The 20,378-nt window shown below is 58.3% G+C and overlaps 2 protein-coding genes across 2 annotated transcripts in view; both read right to left on the reverse strand.

The window, feature by feature from the left end:
- Window positions 1-17,765, reverse strand: part of BMP8B (bone morphogenetic protein 8b) — a 25,380-nt gene extending 7,615 nt beyond the window's left edge. The window contains exons 1-3 of the mRNA XM_069477735.1: window positions 17,432-17,765; window positions 5,600-5,789; window positions 5,028-5,176 (exon numbers count right to left, since the gene is read on the reverse strand). Coding sequence (XP_069333836.1) covers window positions 5,028-5,176; window positions 5,600-5,789; window positions 17,432-17,765 — 673 coding nt within the window. The remainder of the gene's footprint in view (window positions 1-5,027; window positions 5,177-5,599; window positions 5,790-17,431) is intronic.
- OXCT2 (3-oxoacid CoA-transferase 2) lies at window positions 625-2,184 on the reverse strand. Its single transcript, XM_069477741.1, has one exon. The coding sequence runs from the start codon at window positions 2,182-2,184 to the stop codon at window positions 625-627; it is 1,560 nt and encodes a 519-aa protein (XP_069333842.1).
- Window positions 17,766-20,378: the final 2,613 nt, after the last annotated feature.

The raw sequence follows: 20,378 nt of genomic DNA on the forward strand, positions 1-20,378 counted from the left end.
TGTTTTCCTTCTAGGGTCACCTATTTAGGCACCAGGAGAAGAGACGTGGGAGGAGGAGGGGAGGCTGCCGGGAAACAAACTTCACCAACAAAGTGAAAGGCCCCAGAAGAAAGTCAGAGGAGCTACAGGGGAAACTTCCATGAAGACCGCATTTCTCCATCACAGATTCACACGTATGTCTGTCTGTGTGTCACGGCAGTAGTGAGACGGCCCCTTAGCTCTACTCTGGGTGGGGGTGTTTTCTCCCTCATCTTTTGTCTGGATTTTGTGACTGGATTATGAGGGAGGCGCGTGGGTGACATTCCGCTAGGACGCTCTCCAGCTGCTAGAATTTGATGTGAACACCACAGAGACCGAAGAGGGCATGTTCCTCATCGACGGTCGCGGAGCGCCTTGCTGTACTCAAGAACACACCAGATGCCCTTGGCTGTTTTCCTTTTGTGTTTATTAAAGTCATATCCCTCTAGAGAGAACACCAGCTGTGCAATAAAGTCTGAGAGACCAGCAGCCAGCCCGTCACAGCACTGGTGAAATGCTTTCCTGAGGTGACCCAGGTCCTCTGAGGATGCCCTGCCAGGTCGCCCTGAGAAGCCCAGCCTGGGTGCCCGAAGGCTGCCTACCGGGTCAGGGCGCCACCTGCTGCATGGGCCTGAGGTTGGGGCACACAGCAAAGGCGCACCCCGTGATCTTTTTGATGTCGTCCACGGTCAAGCCCTCCCAGAGCTCCACCAGCGTCAGCCCCTTCTTCTTGTGCACGTCGAACACGGCCTTCTCGGTGATGATGCGGTCCACACAGCGCTTCCCGGTCAGGGGCATGGTGCATTTATCCATGATCTTGGGGGTGTTGCTCTTCGTGCAGTGCTCCATGGTGACCACCACTTTGGTTTTGGGACTGGACACCAAATCCATCGCACCGCCCATTCCTTTCACCTTCTTGCCGGGAATCATCCAGTTGGCCAGGTCGCCGTACTTGGACACCTGCATGGCTCCGAGCATGGTGAGGTGGAGGTGCCCCCCTCGGATCATAGCGAAGGACTCATCGCTGCTGAAAAAAGAGCCCCCGGGAAGCACGGACACGGTCTCCTTGCCTGCATTGATGAGATCCGCATCCACCTCAGCTTTTGGAGGAAACGGGCCCAAGCCCAGGACCCCGTTCTCGCTGTGCAGGTGCACGGTCATGTTGGGGCTGATGAAGTTGCTGGCCAGCAGGGGGATCCCGATGCCCAGGTTGGCGTACATGCCGTCCTCGAACTCCAGAGCTGCCCGTTTGATGATACGCGTCCTTACGTCGTCGTCCCCGACTTTGGCTTCTCCAGCCTGCTGTTCGCGGAACCTTAACCGCTCGATTCTTTTCTCATATTTCGGCCCCTTTATCACGCGATCCACGTAAATGCTAGGGACATGGATGTCCTCTGGGGGGAAAGTCCCCACGTCCACGATTTCTTCCACCTCCACCGCCGTGACATCTGCGGCTTTGCACATGGGCGCGTTGAAGTTCCTGGCGCTTTTCCTGAAGACCACGTTGCCCTCGCGGTCGGCCTTCCAGCCCTTGATCAGGGCGAAGTCCGCCCTGATGGCGCGCTCCAGCAGGTAGTGCTCCTGGCCGAACTCCCGCACCTCCCGGGGCTGGCTCATGATGGCCAGGTGGCCGTCCGGGGCGTACCTGATGGGGGCGCCCCCTTCCTGCACCAGGGTGCCGTAGCCCGTGGGCGTGTAGAAGGCGGGCACCCCGACGCCCCCCGCGCGGATGCGCTCGGCCAGGGTGCCCTGGGGCGTCAGCTCCAGCTCCAGCTCGCCCGCCAGGTACTGGCTCTCGCACAGCGTGTTCTCGCCCACGTAGGAGCACACGACGCGGCGGATCTGCTTGGTGGCCATCAAGAGGCCCAGGCCGAAGTCCTCCACCCCCACGTTGCTGCTGACCACCTTCAGGTCCCTCACCCCCGTCTGGAGCAGCGCCGCGATCAGGTTCTCGGGGATCCCGCAGAGCCCGAAGCCCCCGACCATGATGGTGGCCCCATCGGAGATGTCCTTCACCATCTCCACGGGGTCGGTGTAGAATCTGGCGCGGGGACGGGGGCTGGTGGCAAAGCTGCGCCGGAAGCAGCCCTGGGACAGCGCGGGCCCCGTGCGGCCGGCGGGGACGCAGCTCCGGAGCGCCGCCGCCAGGAGCCGCGAGGCTGCCATCGTCCGCCGGGCTCCGAGGTCCCGGGCACAAGCCGGGGGCGCCCCGCGTGCGCGCCCCAGGCCGCCTCCGCGTCACAGAGCAGGGAGGGCGCCAGCACCGTGACACGTGCCTCGGGTCGTGCTCGGAGCCAGGTGGTCGCGGCCAGGCGCCAGGCTCCTGCCGGCCCGCCGCGGGGACAAGGAGGGAGCTGTGCCCGCGCCTGCCCCGGGCCTGGGGGCCAGAGTCTGCTCTCCGTCCACCCGTGTCCCGCACACAGGCTCCAGGCTCAGGGCAGAGCCGAGCCCAGGCTCCGCGTGGAAGGCGTCACCCCAATCCCTCCTGCCTCCTGGGGCCTCAGACAGAAACTGCAAACCCTCCAGAGCCTCCCCAGAGCTGCCAGTGTCTAAGGAACAGGCACAGCAGGGTGACGCTGATGGTGGTGATGAGCCACCCCTCTCTGAGCAGTCCCTCTGTGCGGGGCACCCTGGTTTAATCCTGTGACAACCGGGAGAGTGGATGCCTGCTCCACCGCAGACACCTGGGGCTCAGGCTCACCCCTCACTGTGACAGTGGGGCACACTGTCCCTCCCACACAGCCATCAGGAAGGGCCCCTGCACCTGAAGAGCCTGCGGCCAATGCCCTCTGTCCCTCACCCTTGAACTGGTCCTGAATTTTGCAGTTTTCGTCCCTCTCCACTGAGTCACTCTCCCACAGAAGTGCAGGAGTGTCGCCTAACCGGTAAAGACACTGCCCTGTCCCCCATTTCTCTCCAGCCACCACCCCATTTCTCTGCTCCCCTTCCCCAGCAAAGGTTCTGGAAAGAGCTGTCTACTGTCTCCGCTGCCTCTCTCCCTCCACCTCCCCATCAGACTTTGTCCCCACACTGAGCTCTTGGTCATCAACATCCTCCTGTCACTAAATCCTTTGGTTACTTCTCTGTTCTTGTCTTCTGCGCTCACAGCAGGACACAGATGACAACTCCCTGATTCTGCAAACACTTTTCTCTCTTGGCTTCTGGGTCACCTTGCCCTCCAGGTTTCCTGGTCCCTCCTGTTGGAGGCTGCAGGGCTCTGGGCCACCCCCTTCGTCTCCAGGGACACATTCCTTCCCCAAGTGACCTGGTCCAGTCCCGTGGCTTTAAATCCATTTACATTCCAGCGCTTCCCACACCTGGATCTCCATAAGGACCTGTCCCTGGAGTGGCATTTCCATGAGGTCCAGGGATCTCGGTAGGACCCCAGAGGGTCTCCATATTCCAACCACAGAAGAACTCTGGACTTTCTACCTGAAACCTGCCCTTCCTCTATTTTCCACCAACTCAGGCCAAAATTTCTATTAAAAACTATCCACGGGTTGGGTCCACATGTCATCCACCATCCCCCTCTTCTCTCACCTGTTCCCCAGCTGGACCTACATCCTGACTTCCCTAGTTCATCCACCTTTCTCCGTCTCCACACCAACGAGCCCTCACAGCCCCCGCCTGGACCGCTGTGTGGCTCCGACAGGTCTCTCTGACGTCACTCTCGTCCTTCTCAGTCTGTCCTCCCCGCTGAAGTCAGGGGGTTGCTTATTTTATGCAGATGTTCTGTAAAGTTTTAATTTTACAACAGTTGAGATTTACAGAAAATTTTTCAAAGGTAGCACAGAGCGTTCCCATATACCTGGACCTAGTTTCTCCTGGGGAATGTTAACATTTTACACTACTGGGGTACGCCTGTCACAACTAATGAACCAATACTGATATCTTATTACTAAGCACATGCCATCATTTATTCAGATTTCATAAATTTTCCCCTAATGTCCTCTCACTGTTCCAGGATCTCGCCCAGGACACCATATCACATTTAGTTGTTACGACTGCTTAGGCTCCACTTGCCTCGTTTTTGATGACCGTGACAGTTTTGAGAAGTACTTGTCAGGTATTCTGAGGAGAGTTTTCTCGTGGCTGGATGGGGGCTATGGGCTTGGGGGAGGTGGCCTCCGAGGGGAAGCGCCATTGTCCACAGCGCGTGTGGACGTGACCTTCCTCCCGGGTGACATGGAGCTTGTCCGGCTCCTCACTGTGCAGGTTCTGCCCCACCCTGTCCACACGGCGCTTTCAGACAGCGAGTCCCTGTGGGTCGCCCCCATGGACGGGTGGGGAGTCACCCTACCCCTCTTGAGGGCAGCATCTCTGAGGGTTCTTTGCAAAAGCCTGAATCAGGTCCTGCCATCCTCCCTGCTACTACGTAAAATCAACCACCCCAAACTCTGAACACCTCGCCCTGGTTTACCCTAACTCAGCTACCCCCGCCGCCCTCTCTCAATCTCAGCTCCTTCCAACTGCTCCCTGGCCGGCTCTGCAGCGCCACTTGCCCTCTTGCTGGACCACAAACACACCAACCTCGTCCCCACCTTCGACCTTTCCCACTGCCTGGTATGAAGGAGGCCGTCCCCCCAAATCCCCGTGCAGTGAAGAGAGAATCCTCGTTCTCTGGATGAGAAAACTGAGGCCAAGGCCACCGAGTGGGGCATTGCCGAGCTGGGATTCAAACCCAGGCCTCTTGGACTCAGAGCCTGCGTGTGCAGCCACCTCCCCTCCTTCCCTTCCCAGTGCAGAAGCTCCCAATGTAGCAGCCGCTCCGGGGGCAGAACTGCCTGTGTCCCGGGGAAGGAAGACAGGGACTCACTCTCCTAGCGACTCAAATGTGGGTTCTGCAGGAGAGCAGGGCCACCTGCCCAGGACCTCCTCTCTGGACCTCATCGACCTTCACAGTGGGCACAGCTGAGAACGGCGGGACACCAGGGCCAAAGGAGGCCACCACCGCGGCCTCTGCCGGGACAGCCTGTGAGGGCCCCGGGGAAGCAGCCCCTCAGCCTCACCATCCTCGGTTTCCACATAGAGGCGGAGTCCCAGGTCCTTGTTACGGTGCAACAGCCAGCGGTCACTGGCTGCTGTGACATCCAGCACCAGCCAGCCCTCGTCCCCAGCTCGGAGCGTCTGAAGATCCAAAAAGAACAAGTCAGACTCCCTGTGGACACGAAAGAACAATTAACCGGTGGCCGGCACAGCTGCCTGTGAGTTTCTAGTGCCCGCCTGGGGACCGTCTGACTCTGGGCTGGCTCCTTCCACGCCTTATCTCACTGAGTCAGCCCACAGAGGTGTTACTGCGCCTGAGTACAGATGGAGAAACCGAGGCTCAGTGACCCGACCAAGGTCCCACAGCCAGGATGGCAGGACAGGGACCTGACGCCAAGACTGTCTCTGGGCTCTTCCCTCAGTGCCCAGAGGCCTCGGATCAATCATCTTTCCCATCTCCCAGGCTCCCTTTTCCATCCTCTGGGAACAGATCCTCCCCTCCCCCACCCCAGCCCCCAGTGGGTGGGACACACCACCAGGGCCTTGACCATGAGACCGTGAGGCGGGGCGGGCGCCCGGGCCCAGGGGAAGGCACCTGTTGGATTGCTCCTGGACCACCTCGAACATGCTGACGTGGAGGGTCCTGTTGAGTGGGTGGGTGCTGGGCACCTTGTAAATCCGGAACTCCGCGGCTGTGACCGCCTCCCCCGCTGGGATCTGGGTCAGGTCAAAGCGGAACTCCTTCCAGTGGGGCTCCTGGTGGCCCAGGGCTCGGTCTCGCTCCACTGGAAGACAAAGCGGAGCCAGTCACTCGAGATGACTCAGGCTGCTGAGTGGGCAGAGCCGGGTGACCTGCTGTCACCCACTGCCTTGGGGGGCCGTGGGAGGCCTGGGCAGGGCCAGCTTCCTCCTGTGCAAATGGTCTCGGTCTAGGTCTGCCCCACGGTGTAGACAGGATTCCACAATGTAGACAAGGCTCTGAGAGGTCGTGTAGTCAGGCCACCCTGGGCCCTGCCCCTGGCGGGTGCTCAACAGGCCCTGAGCCCCAAACCTGGCTTGCAGCCCCCCAACCCCCGGCTGGCCCTGGGACCTGCAGGTGAGACAGAGGCTGGGCCCTCCTCTGGGAGCTCCCAGGCCAAAGGGAGACAGACATCAGACCCAAGGCAGGAAAGGGCCAGGCCCTCCCGGGGAAACCTGGTGGACAGGGACATAACCGAGGGCATCTCAGCGGGACACGGGCCATCCAGAGTCTGCCCCTTGCCTGGATGGGAGGGCAGGGGTGAGGTGGGGGGCTCAGAGCTGACAGCTGAGCTGGGCTGAGGCAGGAGTGTGAACCTGCCACAGTGTCAGGGCACCGCAGGACACAGGCCTAGAGTGGAGGGACCCGAGGACACGGCAAACAAGTGATCACCCAGAAACAGCAGAGGGCAAAGGACCCAGTTTCCGTTTTTGGAACAAGGAGAAGGAGGAAGGATGGAGGAGGGAAACATGGAAAGGAACAAGAAGAGCCAGGGTGGGAGTGACAAGCTGCTGGAGAGGCCCAGTCAGGTGCTGGGGGAGTCCGAGGGTCCCACTGGGTGGTGTGATCTGAGCAGGCTCCATGGAGGAGGTGACACCTGAACTAGCCTTGAAGGATGGGATGGAGTTCTGGTGATTGGAGAAGGCAGCAGGGAGGGTGCTCTAGGCAGTGGGGACCCCACCTGCACAGGTGTGGAGGTGCCCTTAGGCCAGCAGGTGTGGGGCACAGCAGGGGAGCCGGGCCAGGACATGGGCTGTGCCTCTGGCCAGCGGGGAGCACAGGAGGTGGGGGCAGCAGGGCCTGGTGGGGCGAGTGGCGGGTTGGAAGACTCCGTGGAGGCCGAGCTGGTGCACAGGCTGGAGGTGGGACCCGAGGCGGCCCCTTGGCGGGGGCTGGTCTAACAGTCTGGCAGAGTCCGCGGTTGTGGAATAAATCCCACATTTCCCTGCACGGAAATGCCCAGGATGGTATATTTAGGGAGGTCTCACTTTAGCGTCCTGTCACTTTCAAACACTAAAAATCTGTGTTTCCGGAAAGCAGGGGCGGGAGCCGCCCAGCGCCTTCCTCAAAGCCCAACACTGAGATTTTAATTATATGTTTGTGAGTCTTTTTAAAAATTCTCTCTCTGGCTACTGGGCTCAATGACCACAGCTAGGTTTTTAAAAAGCACCGGCTGTGTGGCCCAAGGCGGATGTGGGAAGCACTTCCTGTCCTCGTGGTGGGGACCTGGCCCAGTGGCGGACGGGCAAGCGGCTGTGCTGGGCAGGGGCCGGGGCCAGACCTGCTTGGGCAGGAGGAGACCAGGGCGGAGAAAGACTGGGTCGTGCATTGTCCAACAGCACCCGAGGGTGTCTTTTGATGTCTTAATTTTTGGTCAGAAAAAAGACTTTGAATTATCTTTTCATAAATAAACGTATTCACTTACTCGTTTATTTATCCATGAATTCATCATGTTCAATTTATAAACAAATTTACCAAGGTCTTACTCTATGTACACTATTCTGGGCAACAGTGAACAAGACAATTTCTCCACATGCAGGAAGTTTATAGTCTACTGGTGGAGGCAAGATATAAACAAAAAAAAAAACAAGTAAAATAGGGAATGTCATTTCTATCGGAAGTGCTATGAAGGAAACGGAGAAGTTATGGGCTCTAGAGTCATGGGTGTTCTTCACAGGGTGCGCAGTATGGCCTATGAGAGAGAAATAATTTAAGATCGGACGCTCTTATGCTTGCTGATAGGAATGCTGTTCAGAGCGCGAATCTGGCTATACCTGACAAAATGACATGCGAATTTACCCTTTGACACAACAATCCCAAAGACACACTGGATACAATATGAAAAGACATCCACAGAAAGCAATTAATTGGAAACAGAGAAAGCTATACCTAGTTCCACAGGCACCTCTAAATGTTTATTTTCCACAAAATTATAAAAGCTGCCCAAATTGGTCAAACGGTGAACTGCCTTCTGTCTGGAGAAGCAACAAATGGATTTACTTTCTGAACTGCCTTAATGTGGCCCCAGGAAAATAAACAATCATGAATCACCAATGTGCGCTGATGGAACCCTCGGCCTCCTCCTCCAGCCTCGGCTAAAACAACCTCTGGATCCCACGATTCCAGGAAAGGCCTGCTGTGGGCAGGAGGCGGCCTCCACCCGCCACGGCCACTGGCCACGTCCGGGGCGCTGCGCCTGCCACTTGCACGCCAGCCCTCCAGATGCCCAGCCCTGCCACCATCGGCCCAACACCAACAAAGGCTCCAGCTATTTTTGAGCCATGGACAAAATTTAGACTCACCCAGACAATCTAAATCTGTCTCGTTTCTGACCAAAGAGTAAGACTTCTAAAGACACCCTCTCCCTCCAGCTCTGAGTGGCTGCTCGGAGAACAGAACTTCTGACCTGTGTGACCCGTCCTGCGTCCCTCAGACCCCTCCCAGCCCTGCAAGGCCTACGGGAGCGGCCTAAGCTCAGCTCTGTGTTCCAGGTCCTCCTCGAGCTGGCCCTGCCCTCTGTCCCTCTCGAGCTGGCGCTGCCCTCTGTCCCTCTCGGCCTCTTGCGCCTTCTGGCTCCAAACACCCTCCCCAGAGTCCCTCCTGAAGCCGATCTCTCTGGGGTCGACCCTCCCGTCATGACAAAGGCTGCTTCCCTCTCGGTCCGGCTGAGGAGCCTCCTTCTCTGACCCCACACGGATCAGGCCGTTGGCCTCTCCCTTTCCCCTGTGCCAGGGGCCCCTGTTCCTGGTTTAGCTGCCCCTCCGGACAGAAAGCCCTTTGACGGCAGGGACGGAGCCACGTGAGGTGGACACGAGAGGCTCTCAGGGGTCAGCTCAGCAAGCCTTCTGTGCTCCGGCGGCCCGGGGGGCGGGGAGGGGACCCAGCCCATTCTTCCCAAGGGCTGCCTGTCCCCAGGACAGCAGCTCAGTGACCATGACTCCTGGTCTGGGAGTGGCTTCCACGTCACAGCGTCTCCATCAGATGCCACCGACAGTTCGCGTTGCTGTGGGACTTGCCTCCTTCCAGCCTGGCCCTGAGGTGGAGGGCAGGCTCCCCCGGCGCCCCGGGGCAGACAGGCTGGGCCCGTCTGGCCAGTCCTGCTCGTAGCGAAGGCCAAGGGCCCACGTCAGGCCTAACGCGAGGCCCACCCGGGTCGCCACGGCCTCCACAGGCCAACGGAAGAGCCGCAGGATGGATGACCCGTCAGTCTGCGTCCTGAAGGGGCTTCTCGCACCCAGCAATCTCAGCGCTGCCCAGCGCAGGCCGGGGCTTCACTTCTGAGGCATTTTCGGCCAGGTCTCCTCACTGGCTTTCTCAGGAGCTGTTTCCATAACTGGCTCTGAGCTCGTAATTACCGGTCCGGGCCTCAGACGGCTCCGGGCCCCAAATTAAAAGGGAACACCCACACGCGCCACCACATCAAGCCCGCCAAGGCCAAGAATAGATCCCAGGAGATGTGAGCAAGAAAGATGCAACTCCTCCGGTTGAACCGCGGGAAAGAACTGAACTCTGGGAATTTTCCAGAGAGACCTGGGCACGGTGACACGTCCCTCCTGCCTGTGGGGCAGAGGTTTCCGTGAGGAGGAGCCCCCGTGAGCGGGCAGGGAGTGGGCACATCCCCTGCAGAGATGGGGAAACTGAGGCCCAGAAAGGGCGGAGGCTTTCCAGGGGTCACAGGTCAGGTTAGCGGCCCACGACATGGACATTCAGGCTTGGAGCCGGTGTGCAATGAGTGGCCCTGGATTCACTGGGTGGCCGTATTGGGAAGGAGGGTCACCTGTCCACAAGGTTCTTCTGTCAACAGGTGCCTGAGATGCCTGCTAAAGCCACCCTCCTCCAGGCAGGGCCCTGCAGGGACTCGGGGTCCCAGGGGAGGACCCAGGGAGCTGTGGCACCCACTGTCGGCTTCCACAGAGACGGGAGGGCTGGCCCCCTTCTGCCCACCGACCAGGCCCAGCTCCTGCCTGGCTCTCGGGCCCCTGCCTGCCGCTGTGCTCCTCCCCCAACGCTGCCAGTCTGCCCGGAGCTCCCGCCACGCAGGGGCTGGTACACGGTGGGGTGGGGGTGCCGTGAAGAGTCAGATTTGGTCCCTGTTTTCAGATTGCTCAGGGTTTCCCGAGGAGTAGGAGGAACAGGGGCTGGATGTGCCCCTGAGTCACACAGGCAGGTCACCAGACCCCTAAGGGAACTACAATGAAGGATGAGCACTGTAGTCACGTAGGGCGCCTTGGGGAGAAGGGCTCAGAGACAGCTTTTCTAGAAAACATTCGGGAGTGGTGGAAGAATTCTGACAAGGAGAAATGAAGAAGAGTCATCTAGGCAAAGGCACAAAGGTGGGAAACAAGGTGCCAGTTCCCATTTTTTAAGCACTGAACTATGTGTCAGGCACCGTACTAGGCACACTGCACGGGCCATTTCTGTTCCTGCTTACCTGATTGTATTTGTGATCTGCTGTGTAACAGATCACCCGAAACGTAGCAGCTTAAATCAACAAACATTACTTCACATTGTTTCTTAGGGTCAGCAGGCTCAGAGCTTAGCTGGTAGGTCTGCATCAGGGCCTCTCATGGGATCACAGCCGAGCCGTCAGCTAGGGCTGCAGTTGCTGGAGGCTTGCCCTGGGCTGGCAGGTCCATTGCCACGCTCACTCCTTCATTCCTCAGCACGGCGGCCTCTCCCTGGGGCTGCTCACCTCATGGCTTCCCCCAGAACAAGTAATCCAAGAGAGAGAGAAGCCACGTTTTGTGTAACCTAATCTTGGCAGTGACATATCATCACGATTATCATAGTCTATTGGTCACCCAAACCAGAGCTGGCACAATGTTGGAGGGGACCACACAAGGGTGTGCTGTCCAGGAGGCAGGGACCGTTGAGGGCCACGTTGAAGGCTGGCTACCCCAACAACCCTGTGAGAGTCAGTATTCATTATTCTCATCTACAGATGACAATGCAAAAGATCAGGGAAGTTAACGATTTGCACGATGCTATAGTTAGAAGCATCCAGGGTGGGATGCCGGTCTGGGTACGTGTGGACTCCACAGTCTACGTTCTTTTCTCATCCATGGCCTCCTCAAGCTGGGGACGTGCCAACATCATGTGGTTCAGTTGACTAGAATGCTGAACTTTGAATGCCAGGCTGGGGCACTCGAATTCTATTCTGGCTTGAAGGGACACGCAGAGGGATCTGGAGCAGTAAAAGCCATGATTGGATTTTCACTTGAGGAATTGCAGTTCCAAGAACACTCCAAGAGCTTTTCACCTGCATGGCTCCCCTCTGCCTGGAGATTAACTCATTTAACACTCCTAACCATCCTAGGGGGTAGATCTCCCATTTTACAGATGAGGAAACTGAGGCACAGAGCATTAAATGACTTAGATGAAAATCACATAAATAGTATCTCAGGTTGGGCCCCCTGGGCAACAGACTCTGAGTTGGAAATGTACTGGGGAGTGCTCTTTGTAGGGAAGGAAGGGAGCAGGACTGAACACAGTGGAAGAGGGATGCAATCCCAACAAAGGCCTCAGCCAAGTCCAACTGCACAGGGAGCTCTGGGGCCAACGGCCTTTCAGAATTGTCCTGCCTTGAGGGAAGAGGGCTGGACATTTATACCCCACAAACCAGTTATTGGGAGGGGGGTTCCCCCAAGGAGGGTGTCTGACCTTGGGCAGCTTCTGTGCACCCAGTCAGCCAATGCCCAGAGAAGGATTCTGCCTGGAGATGTCAGCAGCCCGCACTCCACACACCAGTGGCATGCACTGAAGAGCTCTGAGCAGCCCGCCACAGTATCCACCATGAATAGTAAGTGGCAGAACGGGGATTCCGGCCACGCAGCCAATCCTGGAGGAGTGTGCTTTCCCACTCCTCTGTAGGTTCCTAAGTACAGGACTGGCAGGCGGGTGGAGGGGTTGGGAAGTGGGGGGCTGATAAACACAGCAGGCCCTTCCTCCATCATACCGTTGGCCATTCATTGAGCAGTGCTGGGCACATGCTAAGTTTTTACGTGCCTTAACCTATTTAATCACTGACTATGATACAGGTAGTATATTATTGCCCCAATTTTAAAGGTGAGGAGACCAAGATGCACAGACTTTAAATAACCTGCTCAACAACTCACAGCTCTCAAGTTGTAGACCCGGAATGAAAACCCAGTGTGCCCCACTCCAGAGTAATTAAGCACCCTGCCGCCCCACCTCCAGGGCCCACCCTCCTCACTGCTGTGATCTGGTTCTCATGTCTGCTCCTGTTGGTCTGGAGATCCAGGACCTGGGACCAGTCACTCTTTGAGACTCAGCTTCCTCCTCTGTCAAATGGAGGCAACAGTAGGTGTTTGCCCCAGAGGTGAGAAAGCACCCAGGAGATAGGAGGGACGAGTTGTTTGGGATCCACAAGGCACACCTTCCTGCTGGGTAGACAGCATCCTGGGGAAATCAAACACCTTTGGGCATATGGTCACTATAACAGTCAGCTTTTAAGATGGACAAAAGAATTATAGGGTTTTTTTTTTTTTTTTTTTTTTTTTTTTTAGACAGAGACTTGCTCTGTCACCTACACTAGAGTACTGTGGCGTCAGCCTAGCTCATAGCAACCTCAAACTCCTGGGCTCAAGTGATCCTCCTGCCTCAGCCTCCTGAGTAGCTGGGACTACAGGCATGCGCCACTATGCCTGGCTAATTTTTTAATTCTATTTTTAGTTGACTGGCTAATTTTTTTCTATGTTTAGTAGAGATGGGGTCTCGCTGTTGCTCAGACTGGTCTCGAACTCCTGACCTCAAGTGATCCTCCCACCTCAGCCTCCCAGAGTGTTGGATTACAGGCGTGAGCCACCACGCCTGGCAGATTTATTGTTTAATGAAATACAAAGTAGCAAAATGGTTAGCATTTACATCTCACTTAGTAGAAAGTAATACCGCAAATGTTAGTATCTGTATTGATAAAATATGGGGGGGGGGTCGTTGCTACACCAAAGGATTAAAACACTGGTTTTCTCTGGGGTAGACGGAAGATTTCTAGGAGTTTCCATGTTATATATTTCTGAATACATGGTACAAACTTTGTGTAATTAAATTCTATAATTAATTTAGTCTTAATTCAATAAAAGGAACATGCATTAGTTCTATAAATCCCAAAATAAAAATATTTTTAAAACAGGAGTCTCCATTTACATTACATGTTCACATTCAACGTAGTCCATTTCGGCAGCACTCGCTGCACCCTATGATAGGCCAGGCCCTGGGCTCGGGGGACAGGCAGCCACTGTGTAGAAGAGCAGAGGATGTGGAGGCAGGGAGACAACCTGCTGTGTGCCCTGGGGAAATCACCTAACCTCTCTGAGCCTCACTCTCCTTTCAGGACAAAGATGTGACAGTCATTGTGAGATGCAAATTAAGTATTAGATGTGGATGTTCTGGGCATGTGGTCACCACTGGATAGCATCTCACACAAGCCCAGAACAGCCCTATAAGCTGAGGACATCCATGTTCCAGAGGAGGAAACTGAGGCTGGGAGAGGTGGGCTGGGAAGCCCAGATCACGCTGAGAGCAGGTGTGGGAGTCAGGATGTCAATTCTGTGTGTGCGAGTCCCAGGTCAGAAACCCTCACCCCAGTCCTGTGTGCCCTGCTGTCATTCAGCCCTTCTGTTTCCAGAGAGGGGGTCACTGTCCAGCGTACCTGGCAATTATCTTTATGGCTCGTGGATTTATTATTTGTGTCTCCCACTGGAAGGTCAGCTCCATGACGGCAAGGACTTGGTTTTGTTCACTGTTGTGTCCCCAGCAACTAGAACTGTGCCTGGCAGGTAACAGGTCTACATAACTCATTTGAATGAACGAATGGGAAAGTGAAAGAGCTCCCTAGTAAAGAACCAAAGGATGTGACCTGTGGAGATAAAGCGTTACCCTTCAAGGCCACAGGGCTGACAAGGGCAGCGCAGGACCCGGGCAGGTTCCTGATCCCCACACAGTCCCCATTTGCCCAAACCAGCAGCTCAGTTAGTTCATCAGCACCCCTGTCCTCAGCCACCAGACACCACGGGGATAAATCAGTCTGGTTCAGGAAAGGGTCAGGGCAAAAGGGCCCCTGGCTAGACTTCTGCCTGCTAGTGCTGTTTGTGCCTCGGTTTCTCCATCTGGAACACAGGCATGTGCCTCTCCGGGGAGCCCTGGTGGAGAGGGTTCAGGGAGAAGGAGCGGAGTTGGTCCTTCCTGTCGCCCTTCCTCCCTCAGGAGGGGCCAGGCTGGGTGAGGCACTGGGGCAGGGGACGGGATGCTGTGAGAAGATGCCTCCGACACTGAGCCACAGGGCCAGAGCGGGGAGCACCTCGTTGTTCTGACACCATCACTGTAGACTGGACGAGACAGCAAAGGCCCAGAGAAGGGAAGGGACATGGCTCGGAACAAGCAGGAATTAATGGCGGGCCCAGGCGGTACAAGAACCTGGGTGACAGATCACTAGGAGCCCCACTTTACAAGGAGGGGCCCAGGCTCAGGGGGACCAGGGACAGGATCCATCTGCTCCACATGGTGACAGCCCCCATTACTGTTGGGACAAAGAGGAGCCGCGGGTCTACGGGCTGATGTGGACACCCAGGCCAGGCTGGGGCACCGTCTGACCACGGCCCTGGCCCCCAGCACAGGTGCGGTAAATCACGACGGGCTTCCTGGAGCACCTGCTCCACACGACGCCTGGGCCATGGTGGGAGGCCGGGACAGGCCCCGGCCTCTGGGTCCCACAGGCTGCCATCGGCGGGCAGGGGCCTGGGGGCACCAGGCCTGGCTTCTCAGGAGCCAGATGAGGCCGATAGGAGAGGTGGGGCTGGAGGCAGCAGGTGTGGGAGCCGGGGCGTGGGTGCGACACCTCAGGGGCCCTGCTGCTACACCCGTGGTGGTTCTGGGGCCTCCGACCTTCAGGGGCCTGGGGCCTGGGGCTCTAAACGCAGAGAGAATCTTGGCACGTGTCCAGTGCCCCAGACGGCCTCCGTAATCACCAGTTAACACTACCCTAACCGAGACAGTTCTACTAGTGCCATTAGTGCATCAGGATAAAGAAGGCCCTTCTGACAGCCGCTGCGCCCGCCACAGCCTGGGCTTCCCCTGAACAAAGATCTGCTTGTTAATCCCACAGCGTCCGAGGCCCCGGGTCTTAATGAAACACGCAGAGCTGGCGTGGGAAGAAGCTGGGATTTGGAATCCATAGCCGTGGATGTTGCCCTGGACATGCTGTGTGGCTGTGGGGTGGCCACTTAACTTCTCTGAGCCCATGAAATGGGGCTGGCAAAACAGTTTCACAGGAATTGAATGAGGAATTGTAAGGCTGTGAAAGGTCACATGCTAATTTCTACTCTAAAATAGCTACAGACACTTTTTTTGGCCATTTCTGGGTTTCACATGTGTACAAGTCACGTGGGGAAGTTCCTGTCACATCCATGCCAAGGCTGGGCTGTAGCGGGGAGGGACTGGGGGCTACAGTGGCCAGGCACAGGTGCACCCTCTGAGGGGCGGGGGGCTGACTTTATGCTGCTCCCCCTCTACCAACCAATCACACAACCACCCTGAAGAGCGATCACTAGGAGCCCTACCTTACAAGGAGGGGCCCAGGCTCACAGAGGGCGAGGGACTGCTCTAAGGTCACACAGCAGGAGTAGGCTTTGCTGGACTCACAGCAATAGCTCGCTCCAGGCTGTGCATGCCTTGACCCACCCCAGGGCATGCCGGGGGGGAAACAGGACGTGGGCTGAGTGGTGATTCATTCTGATGGGTGGCTCCCCTGGGCATATTCTTGGGTGACTCTATCCTCAACTCTTCTTGGTCCTGAGCCCCGGGTCAGCCTGTCCTGAGGATGGAGCCCTGGTACCAGCCCCACATATGGGCTCCTCTGTCCCAACTGTCCACTCTGCCGTCTAACCAGGAAGGTGGCATCCAGACCCCAATGGCCGGAGTCCTGTGCCTGGCGCTGGGCTCTCAGCACTGGCTAACGGCTGCCTCCCGCTGCTCATCCCCCACCTCGGCCCACCACCAGCTCTGGGGTAGGGGGAGCAGAAGCTTGGCTGTCCCCTCTCCCTGCCCTAGTAGTGTAGGAAGCAAATGGCTGAGGACCCCACAAAACCTGCAGCTGCTCAGTCCCCCGTGTTCTTCAGCCCAAATCCCTCAGAAAGCTCTCTCTACCCTGAGAGCCCAACCTGACAACAGAAATGTCACCTCCTTGAGCACTGGATGTACAGTCAGAAGACCTGGGCCTGTCCTGGCTCAGCTGCATAGAGGCTGTGCCATCCTAGGTGTGACATTGCCTCTCCGAGCCTCCCTGTCCTCATCTGGGAGATGGGATGAGGATCACGGCTGTGAACAGGGTTGCTGGAGGGTCAAGAGCAATGTGTAGGTGACAGGAGGCTGGTGGCCGTGGCCAGGGTCCTCTCCCTGCTCTCAGCCCACGGCTCCCCTGACCACTTCAGGCTGAGCTGTGGTCCTTGGGTCCCCAGGCCCAGCCTGCTGTCTGCCCAGCCCAGACCTCTGCCTGTCACTAGCCATAGACAGGAGGAAAAGCAGATGGGGGCCCGACCAACAGGAAGTACTCAGGGCGGTAGACTACAGAGAGTTTTCTAATGGAAAAAAGTAACTTTGAGACCTTTAAGAGTAAATGGCTCCATGGTTTAGAGAAAAGTGTCTGCAGAGAGGAAAAGCCAGGCTTTGCCTGGGAGAACAGAGAGGGTCCAGGCTGCCCACTGGGCCATTCCACAGGCCTGGACACTCACTCCACGCCAGGCCACATCCTAGCTGCGGGGGCCCAAGGTGACAAGACACAGTCGCTGCCCCACCAAGCTGAGAGTCTGCTCCTTCCCCAGCGGCTCCCCTGATAGCCGGCCCCACCCAGGCTCTGCAACTCTGCACAGGGAAGAGCCTGCTGTGGACTCAGGGCAAGTGGGTCAGCTCTGGTCACTCTGATGATGTGACCACGGGTTTCCACACTGAACTTTGTCCCTCTCCTCAGCACTGCCCTTATCACAGTGACAGCATCCCAGCCTCTGTTTACTCATCTGTCTCCCAGCACCAGGCTGTCTTCCTGGTGCAGCCCGGGTGGGCACCGACATCGCCTGACTCTTACTCCTGGGTGTGTTGGGGGCGGGCGAATGCAGCCCCTGGGAGTCCACATTCCCTGCTGCTCCTGCCCACTCTGCAGCCCCGGGAGCCCCACGTGCCTTAGACCTTCCCTGACCATGGCAGTCCCCACGCCCCTGTGGGCTGCGTCCATCCCCCTGTGACTCCCGGTTCCCAGTCAAGGTCTGGCACCGCCCAAGGATGCAGCTCGTGTTCACTCCCCGAGGGGCCACCGTGAGGGCGCCGGGCCCCTTACACTCAGCCCGCCGTCCACACGGTCACCGCGGGGTCCCCGATGCCATCCTGGCGGCCCGCACTTACCCATGTTGACGAAGCTCATGACCAAGTCTGCGCGGGCCAGGCGCCCCTCCGGGGGCCCGCCGTCCTCGTCGTCGTCGCCGGCCATGGCGTGGTAGAGGTCCAGCATGAAGAGCGGCGCGGACGCGGGCAGGCGGGCGGCGGCGGGCGGCGCGCGGGGCCGGGGCCGCCCGGGCAGCCCGAACACCGCCAGGATCTCGCGCTGCATGTCGCGGCGCTCGCGCGCGCCCAGACGACGCTGGGGACAGCCAGGCGGGGAGCGCGGGCCGGGGCCATAGCCGCCCAGCGCGCACAGCGCCAGGCCCAGGAGCCAGAGCGGGCCGGGGCGCGCGGCCATGGCGGGCCGGCCGGGGCTCAGCGGGCGCGCATCAGCTCCGCGGCCCGCGCGGGCCGGGACGCCCTGACGGTGAGCGGCGGGCTGGGCTCGGCGGCCGGCGGGACGGGACGAGCGTCGCCCGCGGCCTCAGAGCGATCCCCAGAGCCGTCCCCGCGCGGCACCTGTCCCGGCCCGGGGCCGTGCGGACGCGCACGCCACAGCCTCTGGGCAGGGGTACTCCGCGGACTGGGGACCGTCGGCTAATCCGTGTGTCACCGCCGTGCCCGCCAGTCCGGCTGAGGCCGAGGTCCGCGCAACGGGCAGGGGAGACGGGCGAGCTCCCGCAGCGATCCCGGCGGCGCGAACCCGCGAGTCCCTTGGTCCGGCCCCGTCTGTGCCGCCCGCCGCGGCCGCCCGCGCCCTTCGCCCCGCCCCGCCCCGGGCGCGACCGACGGGGGCGCGAGGGCGGGGCCGAGGCCGGGAACCGACGCCCGCGAGGACCTCTCGGTGGCTGGTGGGCGGGCCGGGCAAGGGGTCCGCAGCCCCCGCACCGGCACCGTCAGGGTCGCCCTGGGCTCCCACCCAGCCTCTAACCTCCGCTCTGGGACCCCAGCGCGGCGGCACCGTCCGGAGAAAGCTGGAATATGCGCTCCTGCGGGGCGTGTCCTTGATGCTCTGGCCCTGGCGGGGATCCCCAGTCCCAGTGCAGCAGCTCCGCGTTAGTGCGCGGGGTGTTGCCACTGGGCCAGACACATGGCCTCAGTCCCGTCTGGAGAGGCCAGGCGGATGCCAGCCAAGCCCCGAGGGTGGGGCACATTCTTTTGCCAGCAGCAGCCGGGCCCGGGTTTCCGGCCACCGCAGCACCTCGCCGCATCCAGGTGCCTTCCCGGAGGTTCGCTTGCGCGCGCTGCTGCGGGTCCACCTTCCCCGACACCTGCTCAGTGGCTCCTCCTGGAGCTACCACCCACCCGGCTCCCACGTCCTCTCCGGCAGCGCCCCTGGCAGCGCTCGCTGCGGGCCCTGCCGACCCGGGTGCGGACCCAGCCGCGCGGAGAAGATGCGCACCCGCCTCCAGCCTGGCTGAGGAGTTCCGGGGCCCTTCACCAGCTACCTTTGAGCATTTTTGCAATTGTCGCGGCCCCAGTGCAAGGCTTGCAAGAGAAGGATCCTCACGGAAACGGCTCTGTCGACTCAGCCCCTTTCTGCACACCTTGATCTTCCCTAGCTGCTCCCTCACCTCATTTATTCATTTATGGTGTGGGAGGAAGTGGCACCTAGACTGAGCTTGTAAAGCTGGATGGAATTGGTCTGGAAGGACAGGAAAGGTGAGTGGGAAGAAAGCGTTCCAGGCAGAGGGAATAGCTTGTGTCAAGGCCCTGAGATTCCAGCGAGCCTAACAATGGCAGGTAACAATTAGCACTGACCAGGTGCCAGGCAGGTTCTGAGTGTGTGTGTCCTGTGTCACTTCTGTAATGCTCCCTCATTGTCACAGGATACATACCATTGGAACCCTCTCTTTTTAACAGGTGAGGAAACTGAGGCACACAAAGATGAAGAGACTTCCCCCAGGTCTTACAGCAGTGGAGCTGGGCTGGAGCAGGTGGGCAAGTGCATGTTAGCTGTTCCATGGAGGCTGGAGAGCCCAGGGGATAAACGGCCAGGGATGAAGGGGCTGGCAAGGGACAGACCACAAAGGACCTTACAGGGGGCTAGATGAGGGCTCTGGGCACCAGCTGATTATGGTGTCCCCCCTGTGGATTCAAGATTAAACCTCCAACAAGTGTATAATACCCAACAAAATCACATTTTGAAGTGATGGCTTCAAAAACGTTTTTCAGTATCAGTATATTCTTAAGGTAAATACTGGTGCCTTAAGCACATGCCTGGTCTGTGTTTTACCTAACAGGTAAATTTTCACACTGCTTGTAAACCCCATGAGGACACTGAGCTTTATCCTCAGGATAATGCAGATTAGCCATTGAAAGTGCCCAAGGCAAGAGCAGAACCCTAACGCAGAGGGCAGTATGGATAGGCCGGAAGGAGGCAGGAGCCGGGGCCCTGCAGCTGGAGGCAGGCACAGCTTTGGCATGGGGGTTACATTGACAATGAGCCTCTAACAGTGAAGGGGTGGAGGGGCAGAGGACAAAACTCTTTAGGAGGCTGAATCCACAGGGCTTGACTGGGGCAGAGGGCAGAGTCAAGGGGTCATCCCTATGTCAGCTTGATCAGGGTCTCTGAATCTTCTGCCCATCCCCTCACTGTCCTCTCTGCACCCTCTGTGCTCCCCTTTGAGGCCACACCACATCACCTGGGGCCTCAGATCTAGCCTGCAAATCTCAGGGTGCATTTTGTGCAATGCTGGGCTCCCAGGTAGACTGCAAGCTGCCCAGCGCTGATTCTTATGACAGAAATGATTTCTATCGATTTAGGACGAGTGGAAATTGGTATGTTCTCTAAACAATGGGCTTCACATTGCCATAAACCTAAACAGCAGGTGTTAGCCATTCCAAAGGGTCTCAGCCCATGGCTCAATTCAGCAACAGCCACCGCGGGCGGCTGTGTGCTGTGCCCTGAGCCAGAGATCAAGTGGACAAGTCCCCTGACCCCGAGCAGCCCCCACTCTTAACAGGATGA

The sequence above is a fragment of the Eulemur rufifrons genome, chromosome 8 (assembly GCF_041146395.1).
Source record: "Eulemur rufifrons isolate Redbay chromosome 8, OSU_ERuf_1, whole genome shotgun sequence".
Lineage (NCBI taxonomy): Eukaryota > Metazoa > Chordata > Mammalia > Primates > Lemuridae > Eulemur > Eulemur rufifrons.